We start from the raw sequence: 17,856 nt of genomic DNA on the forward strand, positions 1-17,856 counted from the left end.
CCTTTGCAATTTGCAATTTGATAGGTTTTATATAATGGGAAATCTATCTAAAAACCTTATTTATAAATAAATTAATGATTTCCCTATCCTATTAACAGACCGTTAAATGGTGGGTTCCAACTTTCATATGTACATATATACTACATACAATAGAAACAAGATGTATCTTTCAGTTAGCTCTATATCGAGCTACCTCAGCTGTATTATCCTTCTTTAAGTCCTGTATGATCCCATTCTTAAATTGTCACCACAGAACAAACTCCTGCAGGAATATCCACCAAACAAAAAAATAGACAATTCGTTCGTCGACACTTTTCCAAACTCATTTCAAACTTTTCCCTTGAAAGAAAGAGGCTAGTAAAAAGCGCAGCTAGAGCAAACACTACGCACACACACACACACACACACACTCTGCGGAAATGAGGAAAAAAATTGATTGCTCGACAGGTTGGCTGAGCAAGCGAGATGGCAGATGGGAGGGAACTACCAACAATGTCAAAACAAATGTTACATCGGCGGGCGAGGGAGCAAGTATGAGGCTGTGGGAGCGAGGGAGCGCGGCTGGGAGAGGTGCCGCCAGCAGGCGGTGTGTTTTTATGTCGACGCCGACATCTACGCTGGCTTCGCAGTCCATGCTGGCAGCTGTGATTTGGTGTTGTTGTTCTTCTATTTGTTCCCGCCAAACAATGCGACCCCTCCGCTCCATACTCTTTCTATTCATTTTTAGCCCGCCATTCCACTTTCTCCCTCACACACGAGGGTCTGGGCCCGTGGCTCTCAGATAGCTCTGGAGGATTCCCGGAGTAGTTAATGGAATACATTCGAAATTGACATAATGCCGCTCCGATTGACAACAACGTCAAACAGTTGCAACAGGCCCGGAAAGCAGCGCCAAGTGTTTGGCCAGCCAAAGCGACATTTGCTGTATCGCATGCAGCCACGAGATGGCAATGGCCATTGATAAGCCGCAGGCCATTTGGTGGGGACGTCGATCATGGCTATTGGACAACAATGAGCTAAGAGCCTTTTCAAATTTCAACAAAACTATATACTATTTAAAAGGCGAGATGTGGGAGTTTGAACCCAAAAGCTGGGTACAAAGATAGTTAGCTTGGAAGGGCAAATTTCTAAATACAGGTACAAACTCTAGACACTTTGTTGTATTTCATTTCTAAAACTCACAAAAGTACCTATACCATTTTAGTGTATTACCTGGCCATCACTGCCTTAAATGATAGTCTAGGCCTCGGGGCCTTTAATTCCATACAAACCACTGGTAAAATAACCCAAAAGGGTACTTACTATTCGGATTGCAGAGCCTGTGGTCTTGTTTTTTGTTCTGGTGCTAATCCCCGTGCCTCGTTATAGGTTCAAGCCAGGACCGGATCCAGTTCCAGGTCCAGTCTGCTCCCTGGGTCTTCGGCAAAGAAGGAAAGGCAAGCACAGCCAAATTGCGTGTGCAAACAGAGCTGAGCTGCAGCTTCATTAGCGAGGGTTGCTCAGGACAAACACATGCACACATGTGTGCACTGCCGTTTTATTATTATTTCCTTTATTGTTTAGCGCGTTATAATTGGGGTGCCATGAGGGGGGTCCAGTCAGGCAGGATACTCATACGAACATCTGTATGTATTTGGGTACACACCACTAGGAACGAAGTCCATGCACTCGCCCGGAAGACCTATATTCTGTTTACTCAGCTCTCCGTTGGTGCAAGTGAAGTCAGAGTCTAAAGTTGTGGTTCTTGTAGAGATCAACAACAACCCAAGTCCAGGTATCCTTTCAAGAACGTGTTAGTGTAAAGTGAGAAATAGCATTTAGAAGTGTTGACATCCACATTCACCAGAGGAAATTCTTATACGAAAAGTTCTTTGACTGTTTTTATTAATTAGTATTTTACCACAGTGAAAGATAGAATTGTTTGTTCTAATACCTTGCTTTCTTTACTTTTCTAATGTTTCTGCGAATGTCAATTCTTGAAAAGGGAATGCTACAATTTAATAAATGATAAATGTTTCGCTGAAATAATAGATGCTAGGACTTAGCTTTATTAGCTATTTAGTTGTTTTTCAATTGCTTTTTTTACCATATATGGGGTATATTTAGCCACTTTGTTCGATTACTCAAACAAATGCCATTCTGTCATGTCAATGGCCTGGTCCACAGAAAAATATTAATTCTCTTTTTGTACAATTGTACAAATCAAAATAGTAAATGACCCCATATATTTTTGTTCTTAATTAAATACATTTTAAATTAATTGAACCCACAGAGGTTACTTTGTTAAATAAATCAAAATCTAATTAGTTAGTCCCACGTACTATCCATAACTCATGCATATGTCTAAAACCACCTCCCGACCCTTCTCTGCTGTGAACCCATCAGCTGTCTAAAACAGTTTATAACGCCTGGAATTATGCCACACATAAATCAAAATTGACGCATAAACAAATATGGTGACATGTGGGAAAGGAAGGGAATTGAAACTACGGGCTCCTTTTCTTCGGTTCCCTATTTCTGGCATATTGGGCTGCTAAAAATGTGTAAAATTTATGCAGATTACCAAAATTGCGTGAATCGCTACCTGATCAAAGTGGAAGTTGGAGTGGAAACGGGTCTTTTGTTTTCGTGTGGGTGGAGATCGAAAACATACGAGCCTGTCAGCCAGCGACGAAGGATTGGGCCTATAAATTACGACTGACGCCACGCTCTCCCGGAAGCAGGGGCAATTTACTAAAGCGTTTCAGATCTGCTTTCTATTTTCCCTTGAATACATGGATGCTTCCGGAATCGTTTCACCAATTCGGCATGCCCTCAAACCATTTGGATTCAAGGATTATTGTTTATTTCGGAATAAAAAGGGCAAATTTGTAAAATATATGTACGTATAAATTCTGTATGTGTTCTCAAACTAGCTTGCCTTAGGCTCTATTGCATTATAACGAAACAAATCACGTCCTTGTCAAAGGAACTTAAAAATTTTATTTCAACATTCAAAAGAGAACTAATCACAATTTTGGTTCCAAACAATTTCAGAATTAAGAAGAAATATCGTTACATGTTTATATCCTTAGCATCTGAAAAATTTTATAAAATTCAATTTTTTTTTTTTAACTTTCAAAGGACGGAAAATCGCTTCTTAACAGCCATTCTTTACTTTATGAAATCAGAGATAAATCGGTTGGGGACTTATTCTTTAAAAAAAGTGTATAGTATAAATGTAGATACTAGTAACAAAACCCCAATTTAAAAAGTGCTAAATATTGTACCCAACAAGCCTCTAGAAGTCAAGAAAATCGCTGAAAACCGAAGGGCAGCCCTGCCATTACTAGTCTGTGACAAATTTAGCAAGGACATTTGCCAGAGATTTATACAGCAAATTAAATATTTTTTTCACGCCACCGGAGTGGGGGGAAAACGTCTAAATAATTAGATAAACATTTAAGCTTGGCAAAGCAGCCAGCGAAAAGGAAAGAAAGTAAATCGAGGCGAAGTGTCAAGAAGACGACGAGCAAGAGGCAGACACACAAAGTGAGGGGGAGTGGGATGCTATGTGGGGAGGAGTACGTGACCATAACATGAACTGCTGCCACCGACCTCTGCCCGCCTCTGCTCCAGCCCACTCCCCCCCATCCAGCACTTTGCTCACATTTTGCGGGTTCAAAGCAGAGAGACGACGACAAACAGGAAATATTTAACGTGCCAACAACAAAAGTGAAATATAAATAAAAATAATAATAATAATGGGCAGAAACGTAGGGAACCAGCGAGAGTGAGAGCGAGTTCCGAGGGTTGCTTCCACAGAGAGAGAGAGAGAGCCAAAAGAGAGGTGCATGTTTGTGGGTGCAGTTCCGAAGTTGCTCGGGTCTTGTGGCAGCAACTTCGGCTGCAGTTGCCGTTAGAATGCCATACAGTGGGGGAAATTGGTTAAGTACTGAATGAAAAAAATACATTTGTATATATGTATTAAAAAAAAATAAAGAGTTATTTGTCAATATTTGAACACTGTTATTAAAATTCTTCAAAGGAGAGGTCATATCTTGCGTGTCGTGTAGCTTCACCTCTCGAACAAGTAAATACTCATTGAAGACTGACTTGCTAGATCGACTCGGCTGTTGATGCTGACGAAGAATATATGCACTTTATAGGGTCAAAGAGGTCTCCTTCACTGCGATAACTTCTGACTGAAATTATAATACCCTGCAAGGGTATAAAAAGGTCCTACATTTGCCCTCTGGATATCCAGATGCGCCCATTGTGCAGCGAGCCCTTTTTATATACAGGGAATTTCTCAGTGCTGCGAGAGAAAGAGAGCCAGAGAGCGGACAAATCCTGTTTGCTCTCTTGAAAATTGTTCGGGTGGTTTTCCCGTTGTTTCCCTTTGGAAAAGGCAGGTTTTTTCGGATTCTATAAATCAGTCGGACCATATTCTCTCCAACGTTGAAACGCGACGGACGCGCCTGGAAGCGGACAGCGGTATCAAAATTCAAGTCCAAGATACGGATCGGTCTGTTCTGGTCGCCTCGCTTCGGTGTGCTGATGGGAATTTCTTCTGCCGCCTCTTTTTGGATACATGGAATTTATGCTTCGCGTGCCCGTAAACGTCGGTGTGTGCCTGTGTTTGTGTGTTTGTGATAGTGCCAGTGTCTGTGCGGATAATTAAACCAGCAGCATAGAAGTCGGCAAAGTCCGAACTCAAAATGCTCCAAGACCGAGATTAAAGTTGAAGGTCGGTCGGTGTTTATATGTGGAAAATCGTAGAGCAAGGAACGAAAAAAGGAACGCCGCGCTTTGGATACACGGATTAAATGTTAGTATACCAACCCAAGCCGCTGGCCAAGAATACGTTGAGCCAGCCAGCAAAATAAAAGTAATCGAGCAGAAGTCGCGTGCAGTGGCTCCTCTGCTGCTGCGCATGTTTCTCGGCCGCTCTGCCCTGCATTTTTAGTTTCGCTCCAACTATTACAGCATGCTTTACATTCCGTTTACATCACGTGTTAAATAACTGCTGGCTGTCACTGTTCGCGGCTTGTATGTGTCTGTGTACATTACATATATGTATGTACATTTGTTGTTGTTTGCCCAAGCAAATATGCAATGATTTTTTTGCCCCTTCTCTCTTCATTCATGCCTTGCAAATGAAGCGTAAGAGTGTTTGTGTGTGGGTGGTTGGGTGGCGGCGGATAACGCACCCATGCTCACACACACACACACACACACACACACGACAAAGGCAACTTCTGGCGGAAGTGGAAGTTGCCGTTGCCTTCAGTATGTGCGAGTGCGAGTGTGTGCGCGTGTATCTAATGGGATTTTCTAATAAAATTTAAATTGTTGCCATTTTTGCTGCTGGGCGGCGTTCTATGAATTTAATATGACCCCAGTGTGCGAGTGCAAGTGTGTTTTGTGTGTGAATAGGGGCCATAAAGCTTTGCTTATGGCTGGAAAATTAAATAGAGTGCATAATTCAGGCAACAACTTTGCGTTGAATGCATAATGAACTGCTGCAATTGAAAGAACACATCCACCAAATGCCCAAGGAAACAATTTAAAATTCACAAGGAAGCCCTACAAAATGTGTTCGAAATTACATTTGAGGCATTGTCCTGCTTTTAGTTGTGCGGCAATTTTTATTCCAATAACAAAAATAAACTATAACCGGATATTTACACAATACATTTATATGCATGGATATCAGTATTCATATAAACATATGTATATCTATGTACTTCCTGGTACAATGGGTTTTGTGATTATGTTAACTAAATAAATATGTATGTATGTATGTATGAAGAAGACAAAAATGAAAATAACTGTAAACGCGAGGTGAAAATGCCGTCGGAATACCGAACAAATTATAAGTGGAAAAGTTTTTAGAATAAATTGATCCAAAAATCTTTAAAAAAAAACTACTCAATACAAATAATTAATGATGTCAATCATGAATAATAATAACTCATAGTGATTTCTTTTAAATAAAACAGCAAAACGTAATAAATAAATTCTGAGTCCCGATAAAAATCTATATGTTATTGTATTTTGACCGGCTGCATTTCAATTAGAAAATTTCAAAGTGTGTCAAAACCCTATTAAATTATTGATACTTCAGAAATTCTAGGCTTTTTTGGTAGCCTTACCGGAATGGGTCCTGGATAAGGACAATTCAATTTAAAAAAATTAAATTTGAGCTGAAATTCTCCGAATTTTCTTTAAAATTCGTTGATCAGAACCCGTTGGAGGGGTCAAACGGAAAGAGAACTTTCTATGGCTGTGTAATTTAAAAATTCTTTTAATCTTCAAACTGTTTTTCATATGTATGTTTTTTTTAATTGTTCCATTCGTGTTGGTGTTTGGTCACCGACAGGATGTGATCTTGGTGAAATACAATCTCTTAAAAGGCAGAATAAATACCGCAAGCTCAAGATACCTTCTTTGAGATTTGGGAATGCAAACATCATATGCGTGTTTCTGTTGGATGTACATTTATAGTCATTTGATTTTTATTGATAGAACAAAAGGAACAGTTCAGTACCATGTAACAATTTATGGATGTATTTCATTTCAACTCAACTATGTAAATATATTTACCGTTAAAGATCATATTAGCTTATTCGATAGTAAATACCATTTTAGTCATATAGAAATGGTAAAGTAGAATCTTTTCCAAGTTTACTACATTTCTTTAAATAACCGGAATCCAGTAAGGCAGATGGACTCAAATTTGTACATATTTTCTGTCCGCCGTAATAGGCTTATCACATAAAAGCGTAATCTGTGGGATCTCCTAGGTAGACAAACATAAAATATAAAGTGTTTCCATTTTATATGTTCGTTGTATTTTCTTTTATTTCTTTTCTCTCATTTTCATCAGCCGAGTGATATGTGTGTGTTTTGAAGGTCTGTAACTTCAGTAGGTAGAACGGTGCAGTCCTAAAACCTGAGAAACCTGGGTGTGGAATCCAGGCTTAGACATTATGTCCGTATTTAACGATTCGTTAAGCAAGCGTTGTCAGGTGGAAAGCCAATCCGAACACTGCATACCAACGAAATTATAAAAATACATATGTATACACTTACAACAAATACATAGATAGTACCAACATTTCATCAATCACCTTCAGTGAAACTTAAGATACTAAATTATATATTTTAGAAAAATGAAAGTGCTTGTTAATATTATTATTTTACTATGAAAATTACTTGAATTTTGATTTAACTCATTTGATTAAATGTTAGAATTTCCAATTTTTTTTTAAATATTTAATTACATTTTGTACATACTTATACATTTCTTGAAATTGCAAGATTGGGAATGCATTTGTGAGCGAAGAGAGCGTTTGCTTAATGCAATTTATTAAAGGATTAATTCGCCTGACAGCAGTTAAGGAATTAAATAAAAAAGCTCCTGAATGGTCGAATACAAAAATACCCCTTTCTGCGAGCAGAGGATATTTTTGTAGTCAAACGTAAATATGTACATTTGTATGTACATTCTTACATACATATGTACATATATGTATGTACGTCCGTTCATCCCGTTCGTTTCCTCTGCTCCTTACCCATCTCGCTCTCCTTTCGAGAGAGTGTGTGTGTGTGTGTGTGTATACACACGCAAACACACAAGCGCGACTTGGCTACCTGAAACTGAAATTTTCCCGTATTTTAGATTGCGCCCCTTTTCTACTGCTCCTCTTGTACTTCTTCTCACTGTTGTTGTTGCTGTTCTTATGTTGCACGCGGACAGACAATCAGAACGAACGAAGAAGATAGAATGGAAGAGAAGCATTTTTTGTTTACTTTTATGCTTTCGTTTATCGACCCCGTTGTGTGTGTGTTTGTGTGCTACATATGCGAGGTGCTCTCTCTCTCTCTCTCAGCTCTCTCTCTCTCGCTCTCTCTCTCTCTCCCTCTCTTTTGCACTCGCCCAATGCTATTCGTTCTTTTGCAGCATAAATTTCAGTTCTTTTATTTAACATTTCTCTTGTACCTTTACCTTGTCCGGTCAATATTGTACATTTTTAAGTTTACAGGTATATTTTAAAGTTTTTCAAAAGTTTTTTTTTTTTTTAATTGCCTATAAATAAAATATAATATTTTAAAATCTTTTTCAAAAATGTTTTTCTCGGCCACACTGTTCTTTCCCGCGCTGTTTTCTCAGTCGATAACACACCTGGGCAGTGCTCTTAGCTGGGTTATCGATAAGTCTTAGCGGCTTTCCAACACTGCCAGGCAAATAAACAACCAAAGAAAAGAGAAAAACAGAAGAAAAAACAAGCAAAGCGTGTAAAAAAAGACCAAAGGCATACATATATAAACACAAACAAATTCGAGGTGTGGAGGCCATGTAATTGACGAATTAATGAATTAAAATCAGGAAGCCCGCGTGCCCCGAAAAGCGATGCACTTTTTATTGGTTTCCTAGCTTTCCTCGAAGGTGTGGCTAAATCTGAGCCATGTCGGGATCTAGGAGCAACTATAACTATAACTGTAGCCCCTGCCAGCGAGCAAACCCTTTGAAATGAGCTCATTCGTCCCTTGACGAATGCAATGTCAATGTGATAAGAGATTCGTGCTTATGGATTATTTTTCTCCTTTTTTCAGCGGCGTTGCCACCTCGCTGAGCTGCGCGGACTCCAGCACGGGCTCCAGTGAGGATGCGTCCGATCCCGGCTCCCCGTATAGCGCGCACTCGCAACTGAGCGACCCGCCAGATCCGCTGACCAAGATGCCACCCCAAATTCTCGGCAGCAACTCCAGCGGCAGCAGTTCCGCCGGCGGCGGCACCACAGCTTCCTCTTCCCCGCCATCCGGTGCCACCAGCCAGGCTCCGCCGCCAGCCATTCACAGCCACAGTCATCTCGGGCCCGGCCACGGCCATCATGGCGCCGGAAACAGCGCCTCCAAGACGACGACACCCCTGCGCCAAACAAATCCTAGCAATGCCAGCCTGCTGCCCACGCTTCAGTGGCCGTGGAACACCAGCCTGGGCAGCACATCCACCGCTGTGCCGGCAGCCACGGCCAACAAGAACAAGCGTACGGCGGGCGGAGCAGGAGCGGGAATGGGCTTGAGTGTGGGCAGCGCTGGTAGCGACAACGGATCCCACACGGGGAACGGAGCGGCTGCGGCCAAGAAAGCGCGCAATGAACTGCCTGGCGGCTCGGACGCTAGCAAAAGACTGAAGGCAGCCGCTCTGGAGGAGTCACAGACCAAGATCACCGGCTTCTTTAAATCGCAGATGAAGCCCTCGCCGGGTGGAGGCAAGCTGTCGCCACAGCCCGGCAGCCAGCAAAGCAATCCTGCTAACACATTGACCATGAGCACGCCCGCCACCACAGCCTCACTAAACAAGTACTTCAACATCCTGTCGCAGTTGAAGGAGCAGAAGGCGCAGCAACAGGCGGCCAAAGCGTCGGCCACTCCCACTTCCGCAGCCGTTACAACAGCCACTCCTGTTGCCCCCGCCGCCTCTGTCGCTCCTGTTGCTCCGCCGTTGCCGACTGCCACTCCAAGTCCCAGTCTACCCGTGCCGGCGCTAAAGAAGATCGAGCGCAGCACCAAGCAACCGGCCAAAATAGCCCAGGTGGCGCCCAATCTGCGAAAGACACCCAGCAGTGGCTCCTCCGGCAGCTCCTCATCCTCATCGTCCAGCTCTTCAAATGGCTCGAGCACTGGGAAATCGCCGGCCAAGAAGCACGTGGCCATCGCTCCAAGAACGCCGGAGATGAAGCAGCAGCAGCAACAGCATCAGAGCAAGGCGACTATGGTCTACCGACCGCCGGGAACGGGCACCGCTCTGAAGCAGAAACCGATCTCACCGCCCGCTCCCGTGGTAGCCACCGCTCTGGCGCCCGTTCCAGCGCCAACACCCACTCCCACGCCCGCCCCCGCAAATCCAACGCTCTACCAATTGCCGGTACAGCTGCCCAACCTAGTCCAGCTGCCGCCCCAGCTGGCGGCCGCAGCCAATATTATGCAGCTGAACAACGTGGCCAAGGCTGCGGTGGCTGCTGCGGCCAACAACAATGCGGCTGCACAGGCAGCGCAGGCGGCACAGGCGGCCGCCGCTCAGTATTTCCTCAACGGAACCGTCTTCAAACTGCAACAGGTTACAACGGCCACCACGACGACGGCTACCACGGCCACAGCCGCCGCCGCTACGGCTGGCAACTTTGGACTGCTCAGCGCCAACGAGCTGCAGGAATTCCTGATAAAGCAGCAGCAGCAGCAATTGCAACTGCAGCAACAGCAGCAACAGGCTGCTGTGGCGGCGGCAGCTAAGGCGCCGGGAAATGCACAAAACTTCCAGGAGCTGTTTCAGCAGCAGATGGCCGCGATTGCCGCCCAGCAGCAACAGCAACAGCAGCAGCAGCAGGTGATGAGCCAGCAGCAGCAGCAGTTGCAGCGCTTGGTTCAGGGAGGAGCAGCCGCCGCTGCCGCCCAGCCAGTTTTTATGGCCACGCCAGCGGGATTGCTGCTGAATGCTGCCACCCTGCCAGCAATGTTGGCTGCTGCCTTTGCAGCCAACAGTCAGCAGCAGCAGCAGCAACAACAACAGCAGCAGCAGCAACAGAAAGTGGCCGCTTCCTTAGCAATGCATCAGCAGCAGCAACAAACGCTGCCCGCTCTGCAGCCAATTCCAGCCCTGAGCTCCATCTTCGAGCCGTCGACGGAGCAACAGCAGCAGCAGCAGCAGTTGCAAATGCAGCAACAACAATTGGCCCAGCTGCTGATGTCACATCAGCAGCAATCGCAACATCAACAGCAACAAATCATCACTGCCACGCAGCCGCCGCCATTGGCTGCTGCGAACAACAACAACAATACAAACACTGCCAACAACTCTACTGCCAGCAACAGTAACAATAACCAAAATGCCTCGAATAATTTAAGCAACATCAGCAACACCACTGCCATACAGCCACAGCCACTGCCACAGGCGCAGGCACAGCGAGCGATAGTAAAGCCGCCGATGCACAGCTCTACGCAGCCCCCGCCGCTGGTGACCATATCGTCGCTGCCCACTGGTTCCTCGGCTGTCACATCTGCGCCACCGCCCAAGCGGGCACTGCCAGCCGCCAAGCCTTATCAAAAGCGACTGGCTACCAAGGGAAGCGGCAAGTTCCAGGGTGGCGTTGGTACAGCGCCCATCATTGCCACTCCCACCACGCCGCCACCACTGGTGCCAACGTCGGCTACCAAGGAGCTGGGTCAGTTGCGCAAGAGCACTGGCACTACGGGAACATCCGTAGCAACTAACGCACCCACGCCCACGCCGCCTCTGGTAAGTATCGCGCCCTCAAAGCTGACGCCTACACTGAGTATGGCAAAGCAAGGAGCCGCGATGAAGCTGGCCAACAGCTCACCCGATCTCTTCGACCTGGTCAAAAACTCAAACGGGGCCATCAGTCTGGTGGCCAAGGCCGCGCAGCCGCTGACACCGCTGCCCTTCAGCTCGCCGAGCAGCAGCAGCAATGGCAGTCACTGCCTCCGCTCCTCACCGGCGCTGTCAAGCTCCAATTCGTGCACCCTTTCGGCCTTCAGTAAGATAAAGGCGGAACCCTCGGAGCTGGCCTCTCAGTCCAGCTCCGTCCCGTCTTCGGTCATGTTCCCCATCTCACCGAAACCCCAGAGCTTTGCCGGACAGCTGCCCAAGAGGGAGCTGCAGGATCTGGAGTCGGAGGCAGATGTGGAAGCTAACGCCGAGGCGTTGAAGCACGAACTCTTGCCAGACTGCAGCAACAGCAACTCAAACTCGAATTCGTGCAGTAGCAACTCTAGCTTTTCGCACTCGGTCAGCTCGGCGGCGGATCTCTCGCTGGAGGCATCTACGCCGGCGCACTCACCATCCCCATCGTCTGCCTCGCCATCCGGTTTGGGCTCTCCCTCACCGGCGGCCAGCAACATGAGCGGTAGCAGCCGAAGGGCGGCCAGCCAGACTGACATGCTCAGCGAACTGGTCACCTCGTCTTGCATCTCCAGTGGCGGCGATGACTGCTCCCAGGCCACCGACTCGCCACCACCACCATCACTTCCCCTGCCAGATCAGTTGAGCAAAAACGAAAACGCAGCGCCTAGGGCCAGCGGAGGAAGCAGTAGTAGTAGTAGCAACTACGACGAGGAGGACGACAAATCGGTGGCCTCGCTGGAGACACAACAGACACACAAGCGGCTTAGGGACCTGCCGACACCGGAGTCTGGAATCGGAGGAAGCCTGAGCAACAGCGAGAGCAGCAACTCGATAGCAGATGCCATGTGAGTATAGCTTGAAGGATATTTAGAGGGAGTCAAATATCATAAACTAATCCGCAATCTTTAATAATTTCAGCTCATCAAAGTCCGCCTCCGTGGGTCCACCCACTACTGCAGCTAGTGGCAGCAGAGCCTCGTCCGCCGTCTCCGTCTCCGACAGCAACTCATTGGCCAGCAATGCACCATCTCCCGCATCGCCAGACGACAACACCGCTGTAGCTTCGCCCGCCTCTTCCGCTTCTTCAGCTTGCACTTCCGCCACTCCCAATGCGCCCAGCACACGGACAGTGGTTGACATTGCCTTGGCCGAGGCGACTAGTAAAGGCCTGCCAAAGAGCGCCATCTCGCCCATCCTTTCGCAGCCAAAGACCATCCGCTTTCCGGCCGGAGCGGGGGCAGGCGGCAAGGGTGGGAAGCGGCACGATGGCGTCTGCTACTGGGACAAGTGCAACAAGAAGCACGAGAGCAACTCCAAGCTGCTGGACCATATGCAGACGCATCACGTCAATACGCAGACGGGCCCCTTCGCCTGCCTGTGGGTGGGATGCAAGGTGTACAACAAGGAGTCCTGCTCTCGCCGCTGGCTGGAGCGTCACGTGCTGTCGCACGGCGGTTCCAAGCAGTTCAAGTGCATTGTCGAAGGCTGCGGCCTGAGGTTCGGCTCACAGGTGAGATCATCATTTGTCTATTATTTCCTGACTGCTGCTAACTCTACCTCCTCATTCAGCTGGCTTTACAAAAGCACGTGAATAACCACTTCAATGCCACGGACAATGCCAAGGAGAGCACCAGCAAGCGCACATCCGATCCGCCCGTGCCGAAGCAGCTGCGCAAGAACGGCAAGAAGCTGCGCTATCGGCGCCAACCCTTTTCAGGTGTGTATCTATCTTAAGATAATGTGCCAGGATGTGGCAAATCCAAAGCAATATTGACCATATTCTTTTCGATTACAGCCCGCATGTTTGACTTCTTTGACACGGGCATTATGGAGGGGCTGCAGCATCGCCTGCGACAAATCAGCACGCTTACCAACGGCGCCCAGGCCATTGAGTTTCAGGGACAGTGCTTGATGAGGCGCCGCAACAGCCAGGGTGCCCACGAGTGCTTCGTGCGCTGGTCGCCACGCGAAATGTAAGTTTTCAGAACATTCTTCGCTCAGCCAAATGCTCATCTTTACACTTTTCCCCCTCTAGCATTTCCGACGAGTGGCTGCCTGAGTGTCCGAACCAAACGCGCCGGCACACCAAGGTGCTGCACATCAAACAGATGCGTCCGGCGGAAAAGACGCGCGTGGACAGCCTGCTCAGCACAGCTTTTCGGCTGCGATATGATGCCCAGCTCTTTGCCGATGATTACAATGTCAACGAGCACCAGGGTTTTGGCGCCGAGTTGAGCGGCAGTGATTACGAAGAGGATGGGGAGCAGGAGGAAGATGACGACAACGAGGACGACGATGAGGAAGACGACGGTATAAGCTCGCGCAGTGCTAGTTGCGAGACGGTGTCCAGCTATCAGCAGGTGCTTAGCATTGCCAAGTTGCAGATGCAGCAACGCCGCAAGCATCCGCGAAAGCCGCCCAAGATGGCGCCGATGACCAGAAAGGATGAGCTGGTGCCCACGGACGCCCTGGTGCCCATCTAGATGGGCGCATTAAGAATTCAAGTATTTTCTAAGTAATTAAACCGGAACACAAGCGACAAACGAGTAAACAGTGACAACTAGACTAGTTAGCGTACGAACTAAGTAAGGTACCACCTACGCGTACATTATCCACTTATATATATACATAGAGACTACGTGTAAATGCCCCCGCTTTGTTCATTTATGTTTTTTTTTTTTAGTTTAGTGAATTGTTCTTAGCCACCATTGTACATACATATAAGAATGCAGTCGGAGTCAGAGTCAGAGGAGCAAAGAGTGGCCACCTCGTATCTCAACCCACCCGCGTGTTCTGCATAGAACAAATGTCCTCATTTTCTAGCGTTATATTTCTAGTTTACTTTTAAAAATGTAAATTGAATAGAGATCCTCCGAGTGGACAAGACTTTATTTTGCAAGCCCCATTTTTTTATGTTTAATGTTTTTATTTTGTTTTCTGTTTGGTTGCCCCATTTATACACTTAGAAAACTGGCCAAAACTTGTACTACTAAACTAGCAGAAGATGAAGAAGATCAACGCACACAACTGAGCAGTTAAAGTTAGTAAATAGTTGTAGATGAAAGTTGAAGAACACAAGACTTGAAGCATTTACCGCTACAAAAAAAATAAATTAAAATACAAAACAAAAATTTGTAAGCAAATTTTGTACTCAACTCGAACGAACGAACAGCAATGCAAACAGTTTTAAGCCCAAGTTAGACCCAAAACGATTGATTATCCATTAATTTAGTGTAAATTAAATGCAACTTTCGCCAATAAATCAGCGTTTCTAGTTCGTTTTTGCAACAATTACACACTTAAGTAGACGGAGAGAGCAGAGAGCTTAATGCAATGTACATATTATATAATATAAAGTAATAAGTTTCGCTCCCTAAACTTACATTTAAACGAAATTCATTTAGAACTTGGCCAAGGCTAAACCAAAGAGTTGTAATAACAAGATGAGTAACGGCATACGAGAAATAGAGGTGCCCATTATTTATCTTGTCATTATAAGATCTTTGGCTAAACTCAAGTAAACTATGCTTAATAAAGTTATTGAGAGGAGAAATCAGCAATCAACACGTCAAAAATAAAACAAACCACAAAATGTTACATATTTCATTTTCATTTAATTTATGATTTCACAGAGGACGAAACAGATGACAATTTATGTGACTTTTCCTTCTGTTTTGTGTACATATCTGAATGGCAAACACTCGTGTAAGCAAAATTCGCCTTAAACAATAACCGTAGATTATGATTTTCTATGCCAATGAATTTATACGTGTCTAAAAGTAATACAAAGAGTACTCAACACTGCCAAAAAGAATGTAATGGAACAACAACACGAATCCAGTTGTTAAGAACGACTGATTATTTTAGTATGCGAACGCTGCTGCCCATCGCCGATTCCATTCCCAACTTGAGTATTTTCCCTATGTTGCAACAATAACCACTCGGCAAGAGATGAATGTATACCTATGTCTAATATGTGTATCTGGATGTTGTCTAACGTATAAGCGCCTCCCTGCCCCGTAATTAGTTATAGCCGATAAGGAAGTATATAATCTAGAGAGGAGATTCGGGCAAAGAGAGGATTTTATATGCCCCTCAATCGCATATATAAATGATTTAAAGCAATACTTTTACGATAATCGCCGATCAAGCTTTGTGGTGGACTCTTCTTCCATTCGGTCTTTCGTCTTTCGATGCCTTTCGCCCATATTGTTCAACGCTTTGTACTGCAACAAAAAAAAAAAGACATTAATGAAAATAATGAAATCTAAAGTAAAACGAAGTAAGGATCAAACCAAGTAAGGGAAGAAGTAGAGGAAAATAAATTCAAATAAAATAAAACTACCTCAAATTTTGCAAGCATAGAAGAACACACTAAAGAATTTTTCGAGAAACGTTTTCTAAAGCGAACAGAGTATATACATACGTAGTGCAGCGTTATATTTTATCAGAAGGGTAAATCAGAGGCGGCAGAAAATTATAGCGAGTTCCGAAACAGCCGAGTCGAAAAACAAGGGACAGTACGATTATACACGAGAAGTACACACAACAAACAAAACAAACAAACAAGGGGAAACCAGCTAGGCTAATTCCATATTTTGCTAATATTGCATACAATATTATACATATAAGAACTACTATATATGTTCACCTTCCCCACATTTTCCAATTCATTTTCCTCCCGACAGGATCACCCAGAAGTATACATTTGCCTTTAGCCCCGGTGCTCAGTTTTGAGCCTGTACATAGAGAGAGAAAGGAGTTTATCTAGTATGAGATATATATTCGATATCATAACCATAATGTTAATATTACAACCGCTTTAATGAATTGCAGAGGGAAATCAATTAGGCATCCATAATCTTGGCAAATTTATGGCAATTAACAGGCGTACATACATACATATACATACATATACACTTGTATACACAGGAGAGCTATTTCCAGTTTTGATTTTGGATTCAGTTCTGGCCAAATCCAAAGCTACTTGGATGGAAACACAACCCCAACACCAACACCAGCGATGTTGTTGTCTCGATTGTAACTAATATAATCAAAAGAAGTATATACACAAATATATATATATTATTGAAACTCTATATACACAACATAGTATGTACAAGTGGACTCAAAACCAGATACTAAACCCGAAAAGCATGTAACGCGCTGAGAAATGACAAGAAAATATATATGGAAAACAAGTACTAAGTCAGTCTGGCCTTTTCATTTGGGTTCTAGTCAGGTCATTAATTGAACCATCTTCCTGTCGGAGCTTGAATTTGCTTTCAGGTAACATAGAAGAGCTCACAATGCTGTAACCACAAGGTTCTCAATATCCACAGTAAGTATCTTTTTTAAAATTTTATAAGGAGGTTAGGTATAAAATTGTCACAAATTCAACAAAGTTCATTTATTGAATTTTAAAATAAATAAGATGGCTTGTTGACTTAATTGAAACAAGCTCAGAAAAGCTTTCCGAATAAATACATTTTTGACTTTGACCAAAAGTTTGTATACCCGTGCAGGTAACAATTAAAAGATATCATAACTAAGACAAAAATGCATTAATTTCGATTCGGAAAGCAGTTTTGTGTTAGTTTTTATTAGATTAAAAAAACTGCATACCAAATTTAAAGTTTTAAGAAATCAAAATTTTTGGGCATTTTTGCGAATTTTAATGATGTAACCCCTTATCAAATTTCTCAAAATTGGCCAAAAAATCGATTTCTTCCGGACATGTCAAGAAAGATTCGCATGTTAATGCTGATCAAGAATATATATGGTTTATGGGGTCGGAAATGATTCCTTGACTTAGAAAAATATTATTTTGTATTATAAAATCGAATTTTTTATATTAAAAAACTTCTTGATTTTTTATAAATTAAAAATATCATAACTCGGCCAAAAGAGCATTAATTTTAAATCGGAAAACAGTTCTGTGCAAGATTTTCTACAGTTAATAAATCTGCATACTTCATTTAAAAATTTTGAAAATTCAATTTTTTATCAAAATCAAAAATTTTAATGATGTAACCCCTTATAAAATGTTGCAAAAATGGCCAAAAAATCGATTTCTTCCGGACATATCTAGAAAGATTCCCCTGTTGATGCTGATCAAGAATATATATGGTTTATAGGGTCGGAATCGTCTTCTTCACTGCGTTGCAAGCTTCTGACTGAAATTATAATACCCTGCAAGGGTATAAAAAAATATAGATTTATTTCACGTATTCTAAGCTGCTAAAAAATTGTAAAAAAAAGCCAGTGATTGCAAAAAAATCAATATTTAAAATTGGTTTAGTAATATTGTATTTGTAAATATATTTTATTTATAAATTGCCTTTCAATTCTGCCCAAAAGATGCACCATTGTATGGCCAGTAAATTTGGCCAATTTTTCGTATTTCCTTGAGTTGCATTCTTTCGGGGGCCTCATTTTAAACTCTA

General features: G+C 43.9%; 1 protein-coding gene across 4 annotated transcripts in view; it reads left to right on the forward strand.

Moving 5' to 3' along the window:
* The window catches only part of jing (AE binding protein 2 jing), a 114,084-nt gene extending 99,783 nt beyond the window's left edge, over positions 1–14,301 (forward strand). The window contains exons 1-6 of one of the 4 annotated variants that reach the window (XM_017169162.3): positions 4,692–4,810; positions 8,602–12,255; positions 12,329–12,920; positions 12,980–13,127; positions 13,206–13,383; positions 13,446–14,301. In XM_017169162.3, the coding sequence (XP_017024651.1) occupies positions 8,726–12,255; positions 12,329–12,920; positions 12,980–13,127; positions 13,206–13,383; positions 13,446–13,893 (4,896 nt within the window). In that variant the 5' untranslated portion in view covers positions 4,692–4,810; positions 8,602–8,725 and the 3' untranslated portion in view covers positions 13,894–14,301. Of the gene's footprint in view, positions 1–4,691; positions 4,811–8,223; positions 8,345–8,601; positions 12,256–12,328; positions 12,921–12,979; positions 13,128–13,205; positions 13,384–13,445 lie in introns of those variants that run through there. The other 3 variants (XM_017169163.3, XM_070284765.1, XM_041777212.2) reach the window with 3 other exon arrangements.
* The last annotated feature ends 3,555 nt before the right edge of the window (positions 14,302–17,856 follow it).

This window comes from Drosophila kikkawai, chromosome 2R, assembly GCF_030179895.1.
Source record: "Drosophila kikkawai strain 14028-0561.14 chromosome 2R, DkikHiC1v2, whole genome shotgun sequence".
Lineage (NCBI taxonomy): Eukaryota > Metazoa > Arthropoda > Insecta > Diptera > Drosophilidae > Drosophila > Drosophila kikkawai.